Here is a 16,523-nt window from a genome sequence, read left to right on the forward strand (position 1 = left end):
AGGTTGCAGTGACCGGGAGCGGCCACTGCACTCCAGTCTGAGCAACCGAGTGAGACTCCAACTCAAAAAAAAAAAAAATTAGACATAGAAAAGTTAACCTCATCTTAGCAGTGCCAACACTGAAATCGAAATTTGCCTGACTCCAAACCTACATCTCTTCTAGAAAGCTTTTCTTTACTATCTCCCTACTAGACCTACTATATTCCTGTTTGCAAAGATCTTTTTGAACTCTTTAAGATATGATCTATCTCACCTGTGATATGAAAAAAAACTTGGAATAAGCATAGAATTCTGCTTGTCTGTGTTGAGTGCTGCAATCTGAAATACTTTTTAGGGTTCTGTACCCATAGTAATCCATGCAAAAATTTTAAGATGTAGAGGACATAGATAAGCAAAAATTATAAAAAATGACCCAGGCCAACCACCGTGGCTCATGCTTATAATCCCAGCATTATGAGAGATGGAGACAAGAAGATTGCCTGAGCCCTGGGGTTCGAGACCAACCTGGACAACTTGGCAAGACCTAGACCTTACCATAAATAAAAAAAAACTGGCTGGACATGGTGACTTGTGCCTGTGTTTCCAGCTACTTGGGAGGCTGAGAAGGATCACCTGAGCCCAGGAGATCAAGGCTACAGTAGCCATGAGCATGACACTGCACTCCAGACTGGACAGTAGACTGAGACACAGACTCAAGAATAATAGTAATAAAATAATCCCACTATTTATGGATGAATATATTAATACTTTGTTGTATTTCATTCTTGCCTCTTTTTGCAAAGTATATCACAACATATTATTTTATAAGTAAGAATATATATTATATTTTCCTGTGGCATAACTTAATGGAGAAAATAATTTTCCCAAAGAATTTGGTACCAAAACTATTAATTTATGACTTCATAAGGCACTCATATTGGAAAAAGAAAGGTGAACGGAAAGGCATGCTGTGTTGATCTTTTTTTTTGGTTGGTGCTTGCAAAATATTCATCACTTTCTTCCTTTAATTTTTACCCTCCTTTGATTTACAAACAGAATATGTTCTTGGCCATCATCAATGATACTTATTCTGAAGTGAAATCTGACTTGGCACAGCAGAAAGCTGAAATGGAACTCTCAGATCTTATCAGAAAGGTAGGACAGGCTCTAATTCTCAGAATTGTTTTATTTCCTATGTACAGTGAACATTGCTTCCACCAGCTTTCCAAATCAACCCTGATCCACTGAAATTGTTTAAAATAAAGAATAGATGTCTGTGTTTCAGGAATAATTTAAATGTTCTTTATCTTGGAGGCTTGATGGATACACTGCTAGCTTGGACTTGAACTCTGGGAATCCTTTCATTTTCTATGCCCTGGAATTCAGTCTCAGTCGTCTCTGGTCTCTTGAAGAGCTGAGTGCCGGTTTCATCACCTTTGCTTGTTTTGACCTCTCTTCCAGATGGCTCTCACTTCGAGATCCTAAGTTCAGAATAAGTGGGAAGGAAAGGTGATAAAATGGCATTTCCAGCTGTTCTCTCTCAATTGCCATTTTAAAGAAGAAAAAAGAAGTGTTAGAGGAAAATACTTAGTAGTTCACCCTTGACCTTCCAGGGCAGTTTTAAAATGGCCAAAGGAAAAGGCTCGTAGATTCAGGACACAGGCTGGGGCCTGAGAACTTTGACTAATGTACCTTCTCAGGAAGTGTTTAATTGTTCATTGGAAGGACAGGAGAGAAAAGTTGGGCAGCTTTGTTCTTTTCAATGTCACTTCTTCATTTGGCTTACAATATAAAACTTTTACAACAACAAATAACTGCTTTGAAAGCACACAGCTTGCTTCCTAACATCATTTTGCCAAGATGGAGTGGCCCCTTAGCCGATATGTATTTTGATTGCTCCAAGCCTTAGGTCTCTGTTATCTGCAACTCACATTGTAATAAAAAACTTTAGCCTCTTAAGACAGAATCCCTTGGATGGGACCTAAGACTCCTGTTCTCTTGAACACTGTGTCACAGTTGCTTACATTTTAGCAGATCTCCAGTGTGTAAACAAGCACGCGTCACTTTGCACAATTCTGATGTGCATGAATTTCAGTACCATTGTTCAATAATACCAGGCCCTCACCCACATGATTCCAATGTCATTTTTCACTGTATATTAACCGTGAGTAACAGCACAGAGTACAAACTCCACTGTTAGCTCTGTCACCTGCAAATCAGTGACCTAAGTGACAGATATGCATCACGCACAGTGGCCAAGCATGACACGACTATCAGTCTGCTGCTGATTGGTCTCTGAACATCTGCTGTTGAATTCACACACAGACAAAGCATACAGTGTTGCTTCTCTGTCTCCCAGGAATAAACCCATGTGAGATTTTGCAAAAATGTTTACTTGAAAAAGAGAATGGGCTGGCAAGGATGAAAGTATAGCAAAGAAATGAAAAGTGGTAACACTGGAAGTGAAATTCAAAACAAATACTGGCCGGGCTCAGTGGCTCAGCCTGTAATCCAGCACTTTGGGAGGCCGAGGCGAGTGGATGCCTGAACCTGTAGATTCGAGACTAGCTCGGACAACTTGGTGAGACCTCATCTCTACAATAAAATCAAAAACTAGCTGGGCGTGGTAGCATGCACCTGTAGTTCCAGCTACTTGGATGGCTGAGGTAGAAGGATTGCCGGAGCCCGGCAGGTCGACACGGGGGTAGCCGTGAGTGTGCCACTGCACTCTAGCCTGGGCAATAGAGTGAGACTCCAACTCAAAAAACAAAACAAGTACTGTCTTATGGATTTCTAGAAGAAATACCTAACCACAGCAGTGCTGACACTGTATCATTTGAGACATCCAGACAGGGTTTTTTATTTTGTTTTAAGTCTCACTCTGTCACCCAGGCTGGAGTGCAGTGGCATAATCACAGCTCACTAAACCTTCGACTTCCTGGGCTCAGGCAATCCTTCTGCCTCAGCCTCCCAACTAACTGGGACTACAGGTGTGTGCCACCACACCTGGCTACTTTTTTTATTTTTATGTTTTTGTAGAGATCAGGTCTTGCTGTGTTGCCCAGGCTGGTTCTGAATTCCTGGGCTCAAGTAATCCTCCCACCTCGGCCTCCCAAAGTGCTGGGATTACAGGCATGAACCACTGAGCCTGACCTCAGAAGAACTTAGTGAAGGCAAATTTATTACCAAAAATGAGGAATGTGACCATGGTGAAAAGGATAAAGGTGTCTCATAGGAAGTAATGCCAGCAAAAAACTGCACATTATAGGAACTGTTTAATTAGAGACACTTCGTAATTGATTCAGTGTACTAAATAAATACTAGTTTTACTTTTTAAATTTTCCTTAAATTTCTAACTGACAATAATGGAGTTTTTAATGTTTTGGCAATAGGTTTTTGGAGGTTTTTTTGTTTGTTTGTTTTTCATTGGGTCTTATTCTGTTGCCCAAGCTGGAGTGCAGTAGAACAATTACAACTCACTGCAGCCTTGACCTCCTGGGCTCAGGTAAGAATCTTTCTGCCTTAGCCTCTCAAGTAGCTATACTACAGGCTGCACTACCACACCTGGCTCATTCATTTATTTATTTGTTTGATTCCTTTTTGTGGTAGAGATGAGGTTTTGCTATGTGGCTGTTCTCGAACTCCTGGGCTCAAGCAATCATCCCGCCTCGGTCTCCCAAAGTGCTAGGATTACAGGCGCGAGCCAGCACACCCAGCCATGAGAAAGTTTTGGTCACAGAACAATTGTACTTCTTCTCATTGATGATCACTTTGTACAATTTTAACTCATGGGCTCACTTACGGTGCTACGCTGCCATCCAAGCAAGGTCTGTCCAAAGTTTGTTAGTGAAAATCCTCATCCACATGTCACTAGGTTTTGTTTTTTGTTTTACGTATTTTACAAGGAAATGACTGACTGTCCGATAGTATAAAAAATAAACAATCAGTTGATGACTCGGGTTTCTTGGTACTCTTAGGAACTTCTTCACATTCCTATTTTCTGAGGCAGACCGCTATGGAATATGTAGTGATCTGTGCTTCTGTCACCTAAACTTGAATATGTATATGAGTAAAAAGTCCTTAGTTCTTCCTGATTTACTGAATGATCCTGACTTTTTTTCATATACCTCTTCCATAAGACTTAAATGGAAACCTGGGCACATTCTCAGTCATTCATTCAACACATGCTTGTTGAGTGTCCAACTGACATCAGGCACTGGGTTTATGGTAGCTACTCCTATAAATGGAAGGGAAAGCAAGGGCAACAGGAGAATAAACTAAACTAAGTCTGTCTCCTTTTTTTCTTCCTGAAAGGGCTATCAGAAAGCTTTGGTCAAACTAAAACTGAAGAAAAATACCGTGGATGACATTTCAGAGAGCCTACGGCAAGGTGGTGGCAAGTTAAACTTTGATGAACTTCGACAAGATCTCAAAGGGTAAGGATCTTACTTCCTGAGGCCCTGGAAGGTCCATGCTGCTCGAGATAAGTTCTTAATGATTAGGGTCTTTCTGAGAGACTTTTTTCCAGAGGCAAATGTCTTCCTGGAACATGTCCCAGGAGGAGAGATGTCCCTGTTCAGGGATTTCTTGTTCTTCCTGTGTTTTGACGTCTCTGTGTTTGGGTTGGGCCATGTCCAAAAATGATTTGATCTGTATCCTCTCAATGATTCCAGGAAGGGCCATACTGATGCAGAGATTGAGGCAATATTCACAAAGTATGACCAAGATGGAGACCAAGAACTGACCGAACATGAGCATCAGCAGATGAGAGACGACTTGGAAAAAGAGAGGGTGGGTCTAATTAGGAGAACGTGATCGGATTCAAGACCCACAATGTGTCAAACACGACACAAAGTAGTGGGCCACTGACAGTCCCCCCCTTGCCCACTCTCTGTCTGTCACAGTTAGTTTATGTGTTAGTATCTTCCTTATTCCAAAAAGAATATATAACATGGGTAGGCCCAGTGGCTCACGCCTGTAATCCCAGCACTTTGGAAGGCTGAGGTGGGAGGATTACTGGAGCCCAGGAGTTCGAGACCAGCCTGGGCAACATAGTGAGACTCTGTCTCTATACAACAGTAATAATAATAAAATAAAATAAAAAATAAGAAAGAATAGGCAACATAATGATATATAAAAATGGATTAAGTTAGCATGATATAAAAAAGTCAATTAAGAGTGAAACAAAAGTGGAAATGATAGGATTATAAGTGAAGCTAAAAAATACATTCCATAAAAACACATATATTCAGCCGGACTCGGTGGCTCAGCCTGTAATCCTGTGCCTTTGGGAGGCTGAGGTGAGTGAATTGCCTGAGCCCGCGGGTTTGAGACCCACCTGGGCAGTGAGACCTCATCTCTACAAGAAATCAAAAAATCAGCCGGGCGTGGTAGCGCACACCTGTAGTTCCGGCTACTCAGAAGGCTGAGGCGGAAGGATCTCCGGAGCCCGGCAGGTCGAGGCTGTGGTGGCCAGGAGCGGCCACTGCACTACAGTCTGGGTGACAGAGTGAGACTCCAACTCAAAAAAAATTAAAAAACCACATATATTCATTAAGATTGGGCTATAAATTTGACCCTCAGCTTTCTAGTAATGAACTTGAAAAAAAAATCCTGATTAGTTGCAAAATTCACCATGTCCATGAGAGTGAAAAAGAAAAGATTTATCAGGAGAAACAAAATTATTAAAGTTAGTGAGTTGCTATTTATTAACATTTATAGCCAGGCACAGTGGTTCACACCTGTAATCCCAGCACTTTGGGAGGCTGAGGCAGAAGGATTGCTTGAGACCAGGAGATGAGACTAGCCTAAACAACATAGCCAGACCTCGTCTCTACATCTACAAAAAATTAGCCAGGTGTGGTGGCACGCCTTTGCAGTCCTAGCTTCTCAGAATGCTGAGGCAGAAGGATCACCTGAGCCCAGAAAGTCAAGGCTGTGGCGAACCATGATCGTGCCACTGCACTGTAGCCTGGGTCACAGAGCGACACCCCGACTCAAAAAACAAATAAATAACATGTACGGTAAAATAAAATTAACAGCTGCTTCCATTTGAAAACTTGTTCCAGAATAGTTAAAAATAAACTTATAATCAGAAAAAAAATTCAAAGCTGTTACCATTAACTTTCAAAAGTAAATGTTTAAACAGTGACAAAAACATCCATGGCAACTGAGGTACGGAGAATACAGATGAACATTATATGCAAAAGCCACTTTCCTGTGAGAATTCTAGAACAGTGGTTTCTGAATGCTGCTCCACACAGAACAGTGCCAGCAGGTAACGAACTTCACCATCAAAGCAAAATAAACTCAAAGATAGTACGTAAAATTTTCACAAAGCTGTATTTAGTCAAAATTCTTATTCTGAGATTATATCCCTCCTACTTTGGAGCTAATGAATGTTTTATCTTTTATGAAAAATTAGATGATAACAGGTTGAGTATCCCTAATCCAGAAATCTGAAATCAGTAATGCTATAGAATCTAAAACTTTTTGAGCACTGACAGGACACTCCAAGGTCATGCTCGGAGGAGATGCTCATTGGCACAGCTCAGATTTTGGATTTTCGGATTAGGGAAGTTGAACTAGTAAGTACAATGCAAATATTCCAAAATTGGACAAAAAAATTTTGAAGACACTGCCGGTCCCAGTCATTGTTAATAAGAGATATTTAACCTGTAATTCTGTATCTTTTTTTTTTTTGAGTTGGAGTCTCACTGTGTCACCCAGACTGGAGTACAGTGGCACACCCACAGCCACCGCAGCCTCGACCTGCTGTGCTAAGGTGATCTTACCATCTCAGCCTTCCAAGTAGCTGGAACTACAGGTGTACAACACCATGCCCAGCTAATTTTTAAAGTTATTTTAGCGATGAGGTCTCGCCAAGTTGGCCAGGCTGGTCTCGAACCCATGGGCTCAGGCAGTCCTCTTACCTTGGCCTCCCAAAGTGCTAGGATTATAGGCATTAGCCACTATGCCCGGCTTTCTGTTTCATTTACTTTTTTTTAGCTTTGTTGTGTTTTTAATGTTCTTTCTCATTCAAGCAAAAAAGTTAATGACTCCTTGATATTGTTAAAATCTATTTTGAAAATTTGCCAAATCCATTAATTTGAAAAAAAGTGCGAATTCCAGTCTGGTATTAACCACAAAGAAATCATGGGTAAACCACACACACCCATTTCCTGTCTGCCCAAGTCCTTGGCGAAGCTTCTGTGGAGTCTTGGTGTTCCTGCTCCTCCCTCAACGACCCCGACCCCATGTTCCTTCCCAGGAGGACCTGGACTTGGATCACAGTTCCTTACCTCGTCCCATGAGCAGCCGAAGTTTCCCACGAAGCCTAGATGACTCTGAGGAGGATGATGATGAAGACAGTGGACACAGCTCCAGAAGGAGGGGAAGCATCTCCAGTGGGGTTTCCTACGAAGAGTTTCAAGTGTAAGTATGCATGAACGAGAGAGTCCACATGAGATCAAGCAATTTCCCTCATCTCTGAATTCAGTCATTTTCATTATGAATCATTAGTTCTTTTTTATAACTTCTGTGTTTTTTCCTCTTATATAATTTACTCATTATAGGAAAATTAACAAATAAATGAAAGCAAAAGAAAACAGAGTCCCACATATTCCTGCCAACCAAAATTGTCTATTAATATCTTAGTGTTTATGTCTTCATTTGTATGTGCTTTTCAATGTTTTTATATATTTTTATGGCCTAACTTTTGGTATCTCCTGGAGAAGATTCCATGAGTATTTTTTTTTTTTTGAGTTGGAGTCTCACTCTGTCGCCCAGACTGGAGTGCAATGACTGCAACCTCGACCTGCTGGGTTCCAGCGATCCTATTGCCTCAGCCTTCCAAGTAGCCGGAATTACAGGCACGCGCTACCATGCCTGGCTGATTTTTTTATTTACTGTAGAGATGAGGTCTCGCCAAGTTGCCCAGGCAGATTTCGAACCCACGGGCTCAGGCAATCCACTCACCTTAGCCTCCCAAAGCATGGGATTACAGGCTGAGCCACCGAGCCCAGCTTCCATGAGTACTTAAAAAGAATGTATATTCTGTTATTGTTGGGTGGAACGTTCTGTAGACATTTAGGTCTAAATCATTGATAGTGTTATTCAAATCTTCTGTTTTCTTGTTGTTCCTCTGCTTAGATGTTCTATTCCTTTTTAAAAGTGGGGTATATTTGAGGGGGGAGGGGAAGGGAGATGGGATTAACAATAGTAAATATCTGTCTGGGGACGGGGAGACACCCCTTATCAACAAGGGTGCCTGAATGAAGCATATTTGTATACCTAACCCTTAACTGTACCTCATAATATCATAATAAAAAATATCGATTTAAAAAAAAAAAGTCAAGCCGGGCTCGGTGGCTCAGCCTGTAATCCTGCGCCTTTGGGAGGCTGAGGTGAGTGGACTGCTTGAGCCTGCAGGTTCGAGACCCACCTGGGCAGCAAGACCTCATCTCTACAATAAAATAAAAAAATCAGCCGGGCGTGGTAGTACATACCTGTAATTCCGGCTACTTGGAAGGCTGAGGCGAAGGATCGCCAGAGCCTAGCAGGTCGAGGCTGCGGTGGCCGGGAGCGGCCACTGCACTCCAGTCTGGGCAAAAGCGTGAGACTCCAACTCAAAAAAAAAAAAAAAAAGGGGGATATTAGGCCAGGACTGGTGGCTCATGCCTATAATCCCAGCACTTTAGGAAGCCAAGGCCAGAGGATCACTTGAGGCCAAGAATTTGAGACCAGCCTGGGCAACATGTGAGACCCTGTCTCTACAAAAGTTTTTTAAAATTAATTATTAATTAAAATAAATAAAAGGTAAAAAAGAAAGCAGGATAGTAAAGTCCCCAGAATGTATTAGTAAATTGTTTATCCTTTCAATTCTGCAAGGTTTTGCTTTATGTATTTTAAAATTCTGTTGTTGGGTATATACATGTTTATAATTAGTATATCTTCCCAATAGATCGACCATTTTCATTATAAGATGCCATCACACTCTATCTCTAGAAAAATTTTTTGGTTCTAAAATCTTTTTTGCTGGGCATGGTTTGTATAACATTTAATTCATGCAATTAAAAAAAATATATTATTTGTGTTGTTATGTGCCCCCCCCATTCCTGTAATGGTTTTTTTCACAGTATTTATAAAGTTATATTTTTAGTGGTTGCTGTAGGACTTAATGTATGCAAATTAATTTATGAAAAACTACTTCAGATTTGTATTAACTTAATCTTATAAGACATAGAAGTGTCATTTCTATATAGCTGTATTTCCTCTTCCCCCTTTTTGTGTTATATATTCATATATATATTCATCTATATATGTTAAAAACCCACCATTAGAATTTTATAGTAATATTACATTGTTATAATATGTTGTATAATATAATTATATTATATATAATTTTATATCTCAACTAAACTGAGGGAAGAAAGAAGAGAAAGTATATATTTATGGAGTTTTGTAGTATTAACTTTCTTACTTACCACTTCTCATTCTCTTCTTTTGTTGCTCTGGGTCTGATGTTGCCATGTGCTATGATTTAATTACTCCCATACACTTTGCTCCTACCTACCTCCTTTGCTTCTTATTGTCAAATATTACATTCCTCTATGTTATAGGCCTCAAAATCCAGGTATGTACATGTTATACAAAATTGCTTTTAAAATCAACTAAGGAAAATAAGGAGAAATATATATTTATGCTGTATTTTCTACTTACATAATTATCTTTATCAGTGCTCTTTGTTTTTTCACATGACTGTCTGAGGTCACCTGCTTTTAGCTTAAAGAAGTTCCTTTCGTATTTCTTGTATTGCAGGTCTGTTAGCAATGAATTCTCTCAGTGTTTGCTTCTCTGGAAATACCATCTTTCTCCTTTATTTCCTCTAGTCTCTATTGTTTCTGATGAGAAAACAGCTGTTAATCTTATCACGGCTCCCTTGTACATGATGACTTAATTTTCTCTTGATGCTTTCAAGATTTTTTGGTTTTGTATTTCAGTATTTTTACTTTAATATGTCTGAGTGTGAGTTCATTCTACTTGGAGTTTTGACATTCTTGGATGTGTTACGTTTTTTCATCAAACATCATTTCTTCAATATTTTTCTGCTCCTTTGTCTCCTCTCTTTTGGGACTCCTGTGATGTATATATTGGGCCGCCTAATGGTATATCACATTTCTTATAGGTTGTGTTTATTTTTCTTCTTTTTTTCTCTCTGTTCTTCAAATTACATAACCTCTATTGATCTACCTTCAAGTTCACTGATTTGTACTTCTGCCAGCTTGCTCAGATATCTGTTGGGCTCCTCTAGAGAATTTTTTATTTTAATAATCTTTGTCTCTTTATTTTGTATTTGATGATAGTCTGTTTTTTATTTTAATAATCTTTGTCTCTTTATTTTGTATTTGATGATAGTCTGGTTTTTCTTTGGCTGTGGTTTTTTTGGTTTTTTTTGTTTTTTTAGTTCTTTAAATATGTTTGTAGGGCAAACATGGTGGCTCATGCCTGTAATCCCAGCACTTTGGTAGGCTAAGGCAAGAGGATTGCTTTACCCAGGAGTTTCAGACCAGGCTAGGTAGCATAGTGAGACTAAGTCTCTACACGAAAACTTAAAAATTAGCTGGACATGATGCCATGCATCTGCAGTTCCAGCTACTCAGGAGGCTGAGGCAGAAGGGTCACCTGAGCCAGGAGTTTGAGGCTGCAGTGAGCCTTTATCATGCCACTGCACTCCAGCCAGGGCATTCCCCTGGGAACATAGTGATTTCAGCAGGGCTCTCATTGTCTTTCCCTGATCTCTCTGTTAAACCTTCTGCCTCTGTTGGTATTGCACTCAGTCATTAAGTTTCTTTTGTTTGTTTTAAAAAATTTTTAGAGAAAGAAGAGAGAAAAGAAAGGGAGATATGGCATGGGCTAAAGAAACCGCTCAGCTATTAAGTTTTATTGTTAGCTGATTGGTCTGTTGTTTTCAAAAATGCCTTGGGATATAAACTCCTCCACAGTCTGATCCAATTAAATTCAGGCCTCTTTGCATGGGTAGTTTTTGAGACCCATTTTAACTGTCTTCATAGCTGTCTTTCTTCTTCGCTAATAACTTGATTTCATGAAGCTACCAGTCTCCTTTTAACTGCTTATCCCCACAATCTCCATTGTTTTCAAAAGTATCCTTTGGCTTGAATTTCCCCACACTTGACTCCACATGAAGTCAGTTCACTTGAGGAGAACTCTGGATTGTTCTCTGCCTCTCCACATGAGCAAAACCTCTGTGCCACTGCTCCAGATATGGTACAAGAGAAAATGACCCACCTTTCTCAGAGGGACACCTCTGCTGTAGGTGAACAAGGCACTGGACTTGGATGGTGGCCCCTTATCTCTCACCTTGCCTCTTCTGCATGGAAACTCTGCCCTCTGAGGAGGGGCTGATGGGAGAAAAGAGTCTCATACCTCCCAGCTGCTCTTGCCTGAATTAGAGCCTCTGCCACATGGAATTTGGGGAGGCATATTGAGGGACATGGAACCTTGAGGGCATTGAGATGAGAGATACTGGCAGCCTGTTCCTCCTTGATAGTTACCATAGCCCTGAACTCGGACCTGGGGGATGAGGGAACCCTTGATTTTTGATTCTTAGATGCACCCACCTGGAATGGCGCTTCTGTCAGACTGAGCTGGGGACAGAAACGAGGGCTCAAATTACAGCTCAAATGCCAGCCGTGGTGACGCATGCCTGTAATACCAACACTTTGGAAGGCTGAGGTGAGAAGATTGAGCCCATGGGTTTGAGACCAGCCTGGGCAACTTGGCAAGACCACATCTCTACAATAAATCAAAAAATTAGCCGAGCATGGTGGTGCACACCTATGGTTCTTGCTACTTGGAAGGCTGAAGCGGAAGGATCGCCTGAGCCTGGTGGGCCAAGGCTGTGGTGGCCCTGAGTGTGCCACTGCACTCCAGCCTGGGTGACAGAGTGAGACTCTGACTCAAAAAAAAAAAAAAAAAAAAGGCACAGACTTTAGTACATTTTCTTGAGCAAATACTTTTTCCTTTGTTGTATGCCCTTAAATTTTTTCTAGAGATCTTTAATGTCTGAGTTTTTAAAAAGTAATCTTCAACAATTATAGTTTCACTAGAGTCTACTGAATGCCACCATTCCAGAGGTTGTCTCCAGTTTACAAGTTGTTTAAGTATTTGTATAACATTTTTTTGAAATTCAAAATAATGGGATCGTAAGTGAACATTCTGTTTTAGTGCTTTATTTTCAAGCTTTATTTAATATATTGTGAGCATAGTTCTGTTTCATTAAATATCCCCTCATAATATAATTTCTGGTATCTCCTTAGAATTTCATTATACAGAGAAGTAATAATTTATTAAATAATCTCCTGTCGATTGTTTAATGTAGCCATGTCTCAGTGATCCACTATTTATAAGCAGCACTCTAGTGAATATACTTGTAGCCAAAAAATATACATTTACTAATAAAATTTCCTTTAGGAAATTTTCTAAAAATAGGTCTAGGCATGGTGGCTCATGCCTGTAATCCCGGCACCTTGGGAGCCAAGGTAGGAGGATCACTTGAGCCCAGAAATTCAAGACCAGCCTGGGCCACAAAGTGAGACCTTGTCTCTACAAAAAATTTTAAAAGTTAGTCAGAAGTGGTGGCATGTGCCTGTAGTCCCAGCTACTCAGGAGTCTGAGGTGGGAAGATTGCTTGAGCCCAGGAGTTCAAGACCAGCCTAGGCAGCATAACAAGGCCACCTCATCTCTACAAAAATTAAAAAATAAATTAGCGGCCGGGCGTGATGGCTCAAGCCTATAATCCCAGCACTTTGGGAAGATTGCTTGAGCCCAGGGGTTCAAGACCAGCCTGGGTGACTTGGTGAGAACTTGTCTCATTATATAAAAAAAAAAAATTAACTGGGCATGGTAGCACACACCTGTAGTTCCAGCTACTTGGAAGGCCGAAGTGGAAGGATCACCTGAGGCCAGTGGGTCGATGCAGCGGTGGTCATGAGCATGGCACTGCACTCCAGCCTGGGCAACAGAGTGAGACTCTGACTCAAAAAATAATAAAAATAAATTAACTATGCCTGGTGGTATGCGCATGTAGTCCCAACTACTTGGGAGGCTGAGACACAGGATCATCTGAGCCCAGGAGATTGAGGCTACAGTGAGCCATCATGGTGCCACTGCACTCGAGCCTGAGTGACAGAGTGAGACCCCTACTCAAAAATAGAGAAAAATGAAGGCCAGGCACAGTGGCTCACGTCTGTAATCCCAGCAATATAGGAGGCCAAGGCAAGAGGATTGCCTGAGCCCAGGGGTTTAAGACTAGTCTGGGCAACTTGGTGACACTTTGTCTCTATAATACATCAAAAAATTAGCCAGGCATGTTAGCGCCTGTCTGTGGTTCCAGCTACTTGGAAGACTGAGACAGAAGGATCACCTGAGTCTAGCAGGTGGAGGCTGCAGTGACCGTGAGTGTGCCACTGAACTCCAGCCTGGACAATAGAGTGAGTCTCCAACTCAAAAAAAAGAAAAGAAAAATAAATCATAGCATTTCTATTTGAAAAGCCAGTTGTGCTGAAAAGACAATGACAAGGGCCTTGCCCCTCTCAACTGTGGCTCCCTGCAGCCTGGTGAGACGCGTGGACCGGATGGAGCACTCCATCGGCAGCATCGTGTCCAAGATTGACGCTGTGATCGTGAAACTGGAGATCATGGAGCGGGCCAAGCTGAAGAGGAGGGAGGTGCTGGGAAGGCTGCTGGACGGTGTGGCTGAGGTCAGTGGTCATGGGCTTGGAGACATGGCTGGGGATGCCTGTCATCCCAGCACCTTGGGAGGCCGGGGCTACGGGGATCACTTCAGCCCAGGAGCTCGAGACCAGCCTGGGCAATATAGGAAGTCCTCATTTCCACAAAGACTATGTAAAAAATAAAAATATATAAAAAATAAAAACATCAGATGAAAACATGACTGCTAGACAAGGTGCTCACTGATAAAATTATACAACGGTGACACGGTTGTTTGAAATATTGAGGAAGAGTGAAAAAATTACATTTATAGAAATTTGCGGAGTTTATTTCAATTTACTCTCATTTTCAGACTTTTTTTCTCTGAAAGAGAAACACTCTGATTCTATAAAATGTCAAGGTAGCCCTATTTTGTAGTCCTTCCTCTGAGATGTTGGTCTTTCTCCATCACTGCAGGTGAAATGATAATCTGGAAGTGTTATTTTATTTTATTTATTTATTTATTTTTATTTTTATTTTTGAGAAAAGGTCTTTGTCACCCAGGCTGGAGTGCAATGGCACAATCACAGCTCACTGCAGCTTTGACTTTCTGGGTTCAAGCAAACCTCCTGCCTCAGCCTCTTGAGTAGCTGGGACTACAGTTGTGCACCACCATGCCTAGCTAATTTTCCTTTTTTTGTAGTCGAGGTCTCACTTTGTTGTCCAGGCTGATTTTGAACTCCTGGGCTCAAGCAATCCTCCTGCCTCAGCCTCCCATAGTGCTGGGATGACAGGCGTGAGCCACCATGCCTAGTTACTTCCTTTATACTTCACACACTAATGGTCCTGCCTTCTCTGAAAAGTAAAATTAAGTGAAAAATTACTCCCGTGACTGTGAGAATCACTATTATATGCTGTAAGTCTCCAGCCTTACCTAACTACCAACAGACGATTTGGCCCCTGATTTCCTAAGACAATTTCTAAGTAGAAGAGTCTCCATTGCTCCACCCCTGCCTTCCAACCTCTTGGCTTCTTTTTCTCTTTTAGGATGAAAGACTGGGTCGGGACAGTGAAATCCACAGGGAACAGATGGAACGGCTGGTGCGGGAGGAGTTAGAACGCTGGGAGTCTGATGACGCAGCTTCCCAGATCAGTCACGGGCTAGGCACGCCGGTGGGCCTCACGGGCCAACCTCGCCCCAGAAGCTCCCGCCCGTCTTCCTCCCAGTCTACAGAAGGCATAGAAGGTGGAGGTGCAAATGGGAGTTCCAGCGTCCATGTATGACATGCGTGTATTGGTGTGTGTGTCCCTCACAGGAGATGGCTGTCCCGAACTGCCAAACAAGAATACTATTTATATGTCCTGACCACCGTAGGATGCGGGTCTAGGTGACCGATTGCTAGTTGTCTGCACTTTAATTTATTTTATATAAACTGTACCCATGGATCAAACAAGATTTTGTTTTCTTTTTCTCATATAAGAAATCTAGGTGTAAATATTGAGTACAGGGGAAAAAAATGTTTGTGAAGTCTGTTGAGTGGTACGCCCAGTTCCTTGACCGAGCCTTCTCAGTTGACAATGAAGTAGCCTTTCAAAGCTAAGAGAGAACTGTTCAAGGGCTTCTGAGTTTCGTTTCCAGTCACAAAAATCAGCATTGTCCTTTTTGCCCAGTGTGGGAAGGCAGGGCATTCCTTTCCACTTTGGCGTAGTTCGTGAGCCGAATACACAGCTTTCTTTTAAGGAAAAAGCCTTTTATTTCAACTACCTTGCTGGGGTCAACTTTTCTAAAAGATAGAAGGGAAAAGAACTCCAAATCCTAGAATGGGTGTGTTGTCATTATGCGAGAACTTGTGTGAATGGTTAAGGGCATTGTTAAGGACTCTGCTTTTTTATTATTTTATCTTGTCTGATGTCTATGGGGCAAACTGTATCTCTTAAATTCTGTACATTATTTTGGCTCTAATTTGAAATGAGTTGAGTGAAACCAGCAAAGATAAAATGGCATCTCTAACCATGACTTAGAATTACAAGGGACTCCAAGCTGTCACTGAGTTTGACTTTTTCTAACAATTCATGTAGCATAAAGATTTATCCATGTATTTGCTTTCTCATGTAGTTCCCCTCATTTGCAGCTGAATTTAATGTGTTAACTAACCGAGTAACTTGCTAAATTTTTAGTATATAAATGTTTATTTTAAGCAAAAGTTTTAAAGAAAATTTTGAGCTTCATAAAGCAATATAAAACCAAAGTTTTGGTTTTATGTTGTTTTAAAAATACAATACTCAAGTGATCTTGATCCTGCATTTTAAAACTAGAGTTGATTGTGCAAATGGAGCTCAACTTAATAAAAAGGAGGTTTGGGGGCTGGGTGCGGTGGCTTAAGCCTGGAATCCCAGCACTTTGGGAGACCAAGGCGAGAGGATTGCCTGAGTCCAAGGGTTCAAGACCAGCCTGGGCAACTTGGTGAGACCTCACCTCTACAATAAATTTAAAAAATTAGCTGGACGTGGTGGCACACGCCTGTAGTTCTAGCCACCAGGAAGATTGAGGCGGAAGGATCGCCTGAGCCCAGCAAATCGAGGCTGCGGTGGCCTTGAGTGTGCCACTGCACTCTAGTCTGGGCAACAGAGTGAGACTCCAACTCAAAAAAAAAAAAAAAAAAAGATTTGGTATTGAAAGTTCATCCACTATCAGAAGATATGATGCTGCAGCAGTTGTTTCCCTTAAGAGAGGGTCTCACCACATTTATAGGGAAGATTCTACATCTCAAAAAAAAATAAAAATCTTATCTCAGAAGAATTAAGGTTACCCT

At 41.3% G+C, this 16,523-nt stretch overlaps 1 protein-coding gene across 1 annotated transcript in view; it reads left to right on the forward strand.

Moving 5' to 3' along the window:
• Window positions 1-15,161, forward strand: part of PKD2 (polycystin 2, transient receptor potential cation channel) — a 47,428-nt gene extending 32,267 nt beyond the window's left edge. The window contains exons 8-13 of the mRNA XM_021712049.1: window positions 1,036-1,134; window positions 4,294-4,415; window positions 4,653-4,770; window positions 7,250-7,413; window positions 13,613-13,760; window positions 14,758-15,161. Of these exons, the coding sequence (XP_021567724.1) occupies window positions 1,036-1,134; window positions 4,294-4,415; window positions 4,653-4,770; window positions 7,250-7,413; window positions 13,613-13,760; window positions 14,758-14,994 (888 nt within the window). The 3' untranslated portion in view covers window positions 14,995-15,161. The remainder of the gene's footprint in view (window positions 1-1,035; window positions 1,135-4,293; window positions 4,416-4,652; window positions 4,771-7,249; window positions 7,414-13,612; window positions 13,761-14,757) is intronic.
• The last annotated feature ends 1,362 nt before the right edge of the window (window positions 15,162-16,523 follow it).

The sequence above is a fragment of the Carlito syrichta genome, unplaced genomic scaffold, assembly GCF_000164805.1.
Source record: "Carlito syrichta isolate Samal-C Ts95f unplaced genomic scaffold, Tarsius_syrichta-2.0.1 Scaffold303036, whole genome shotgun sequence".
Taxonomy (NCBI): domain Eukaryota; kingdom Metazoa; phylum Chordata; class Mammalia; order Primates; family Tarsiidae; genus Carlito; species Carlito syrichta.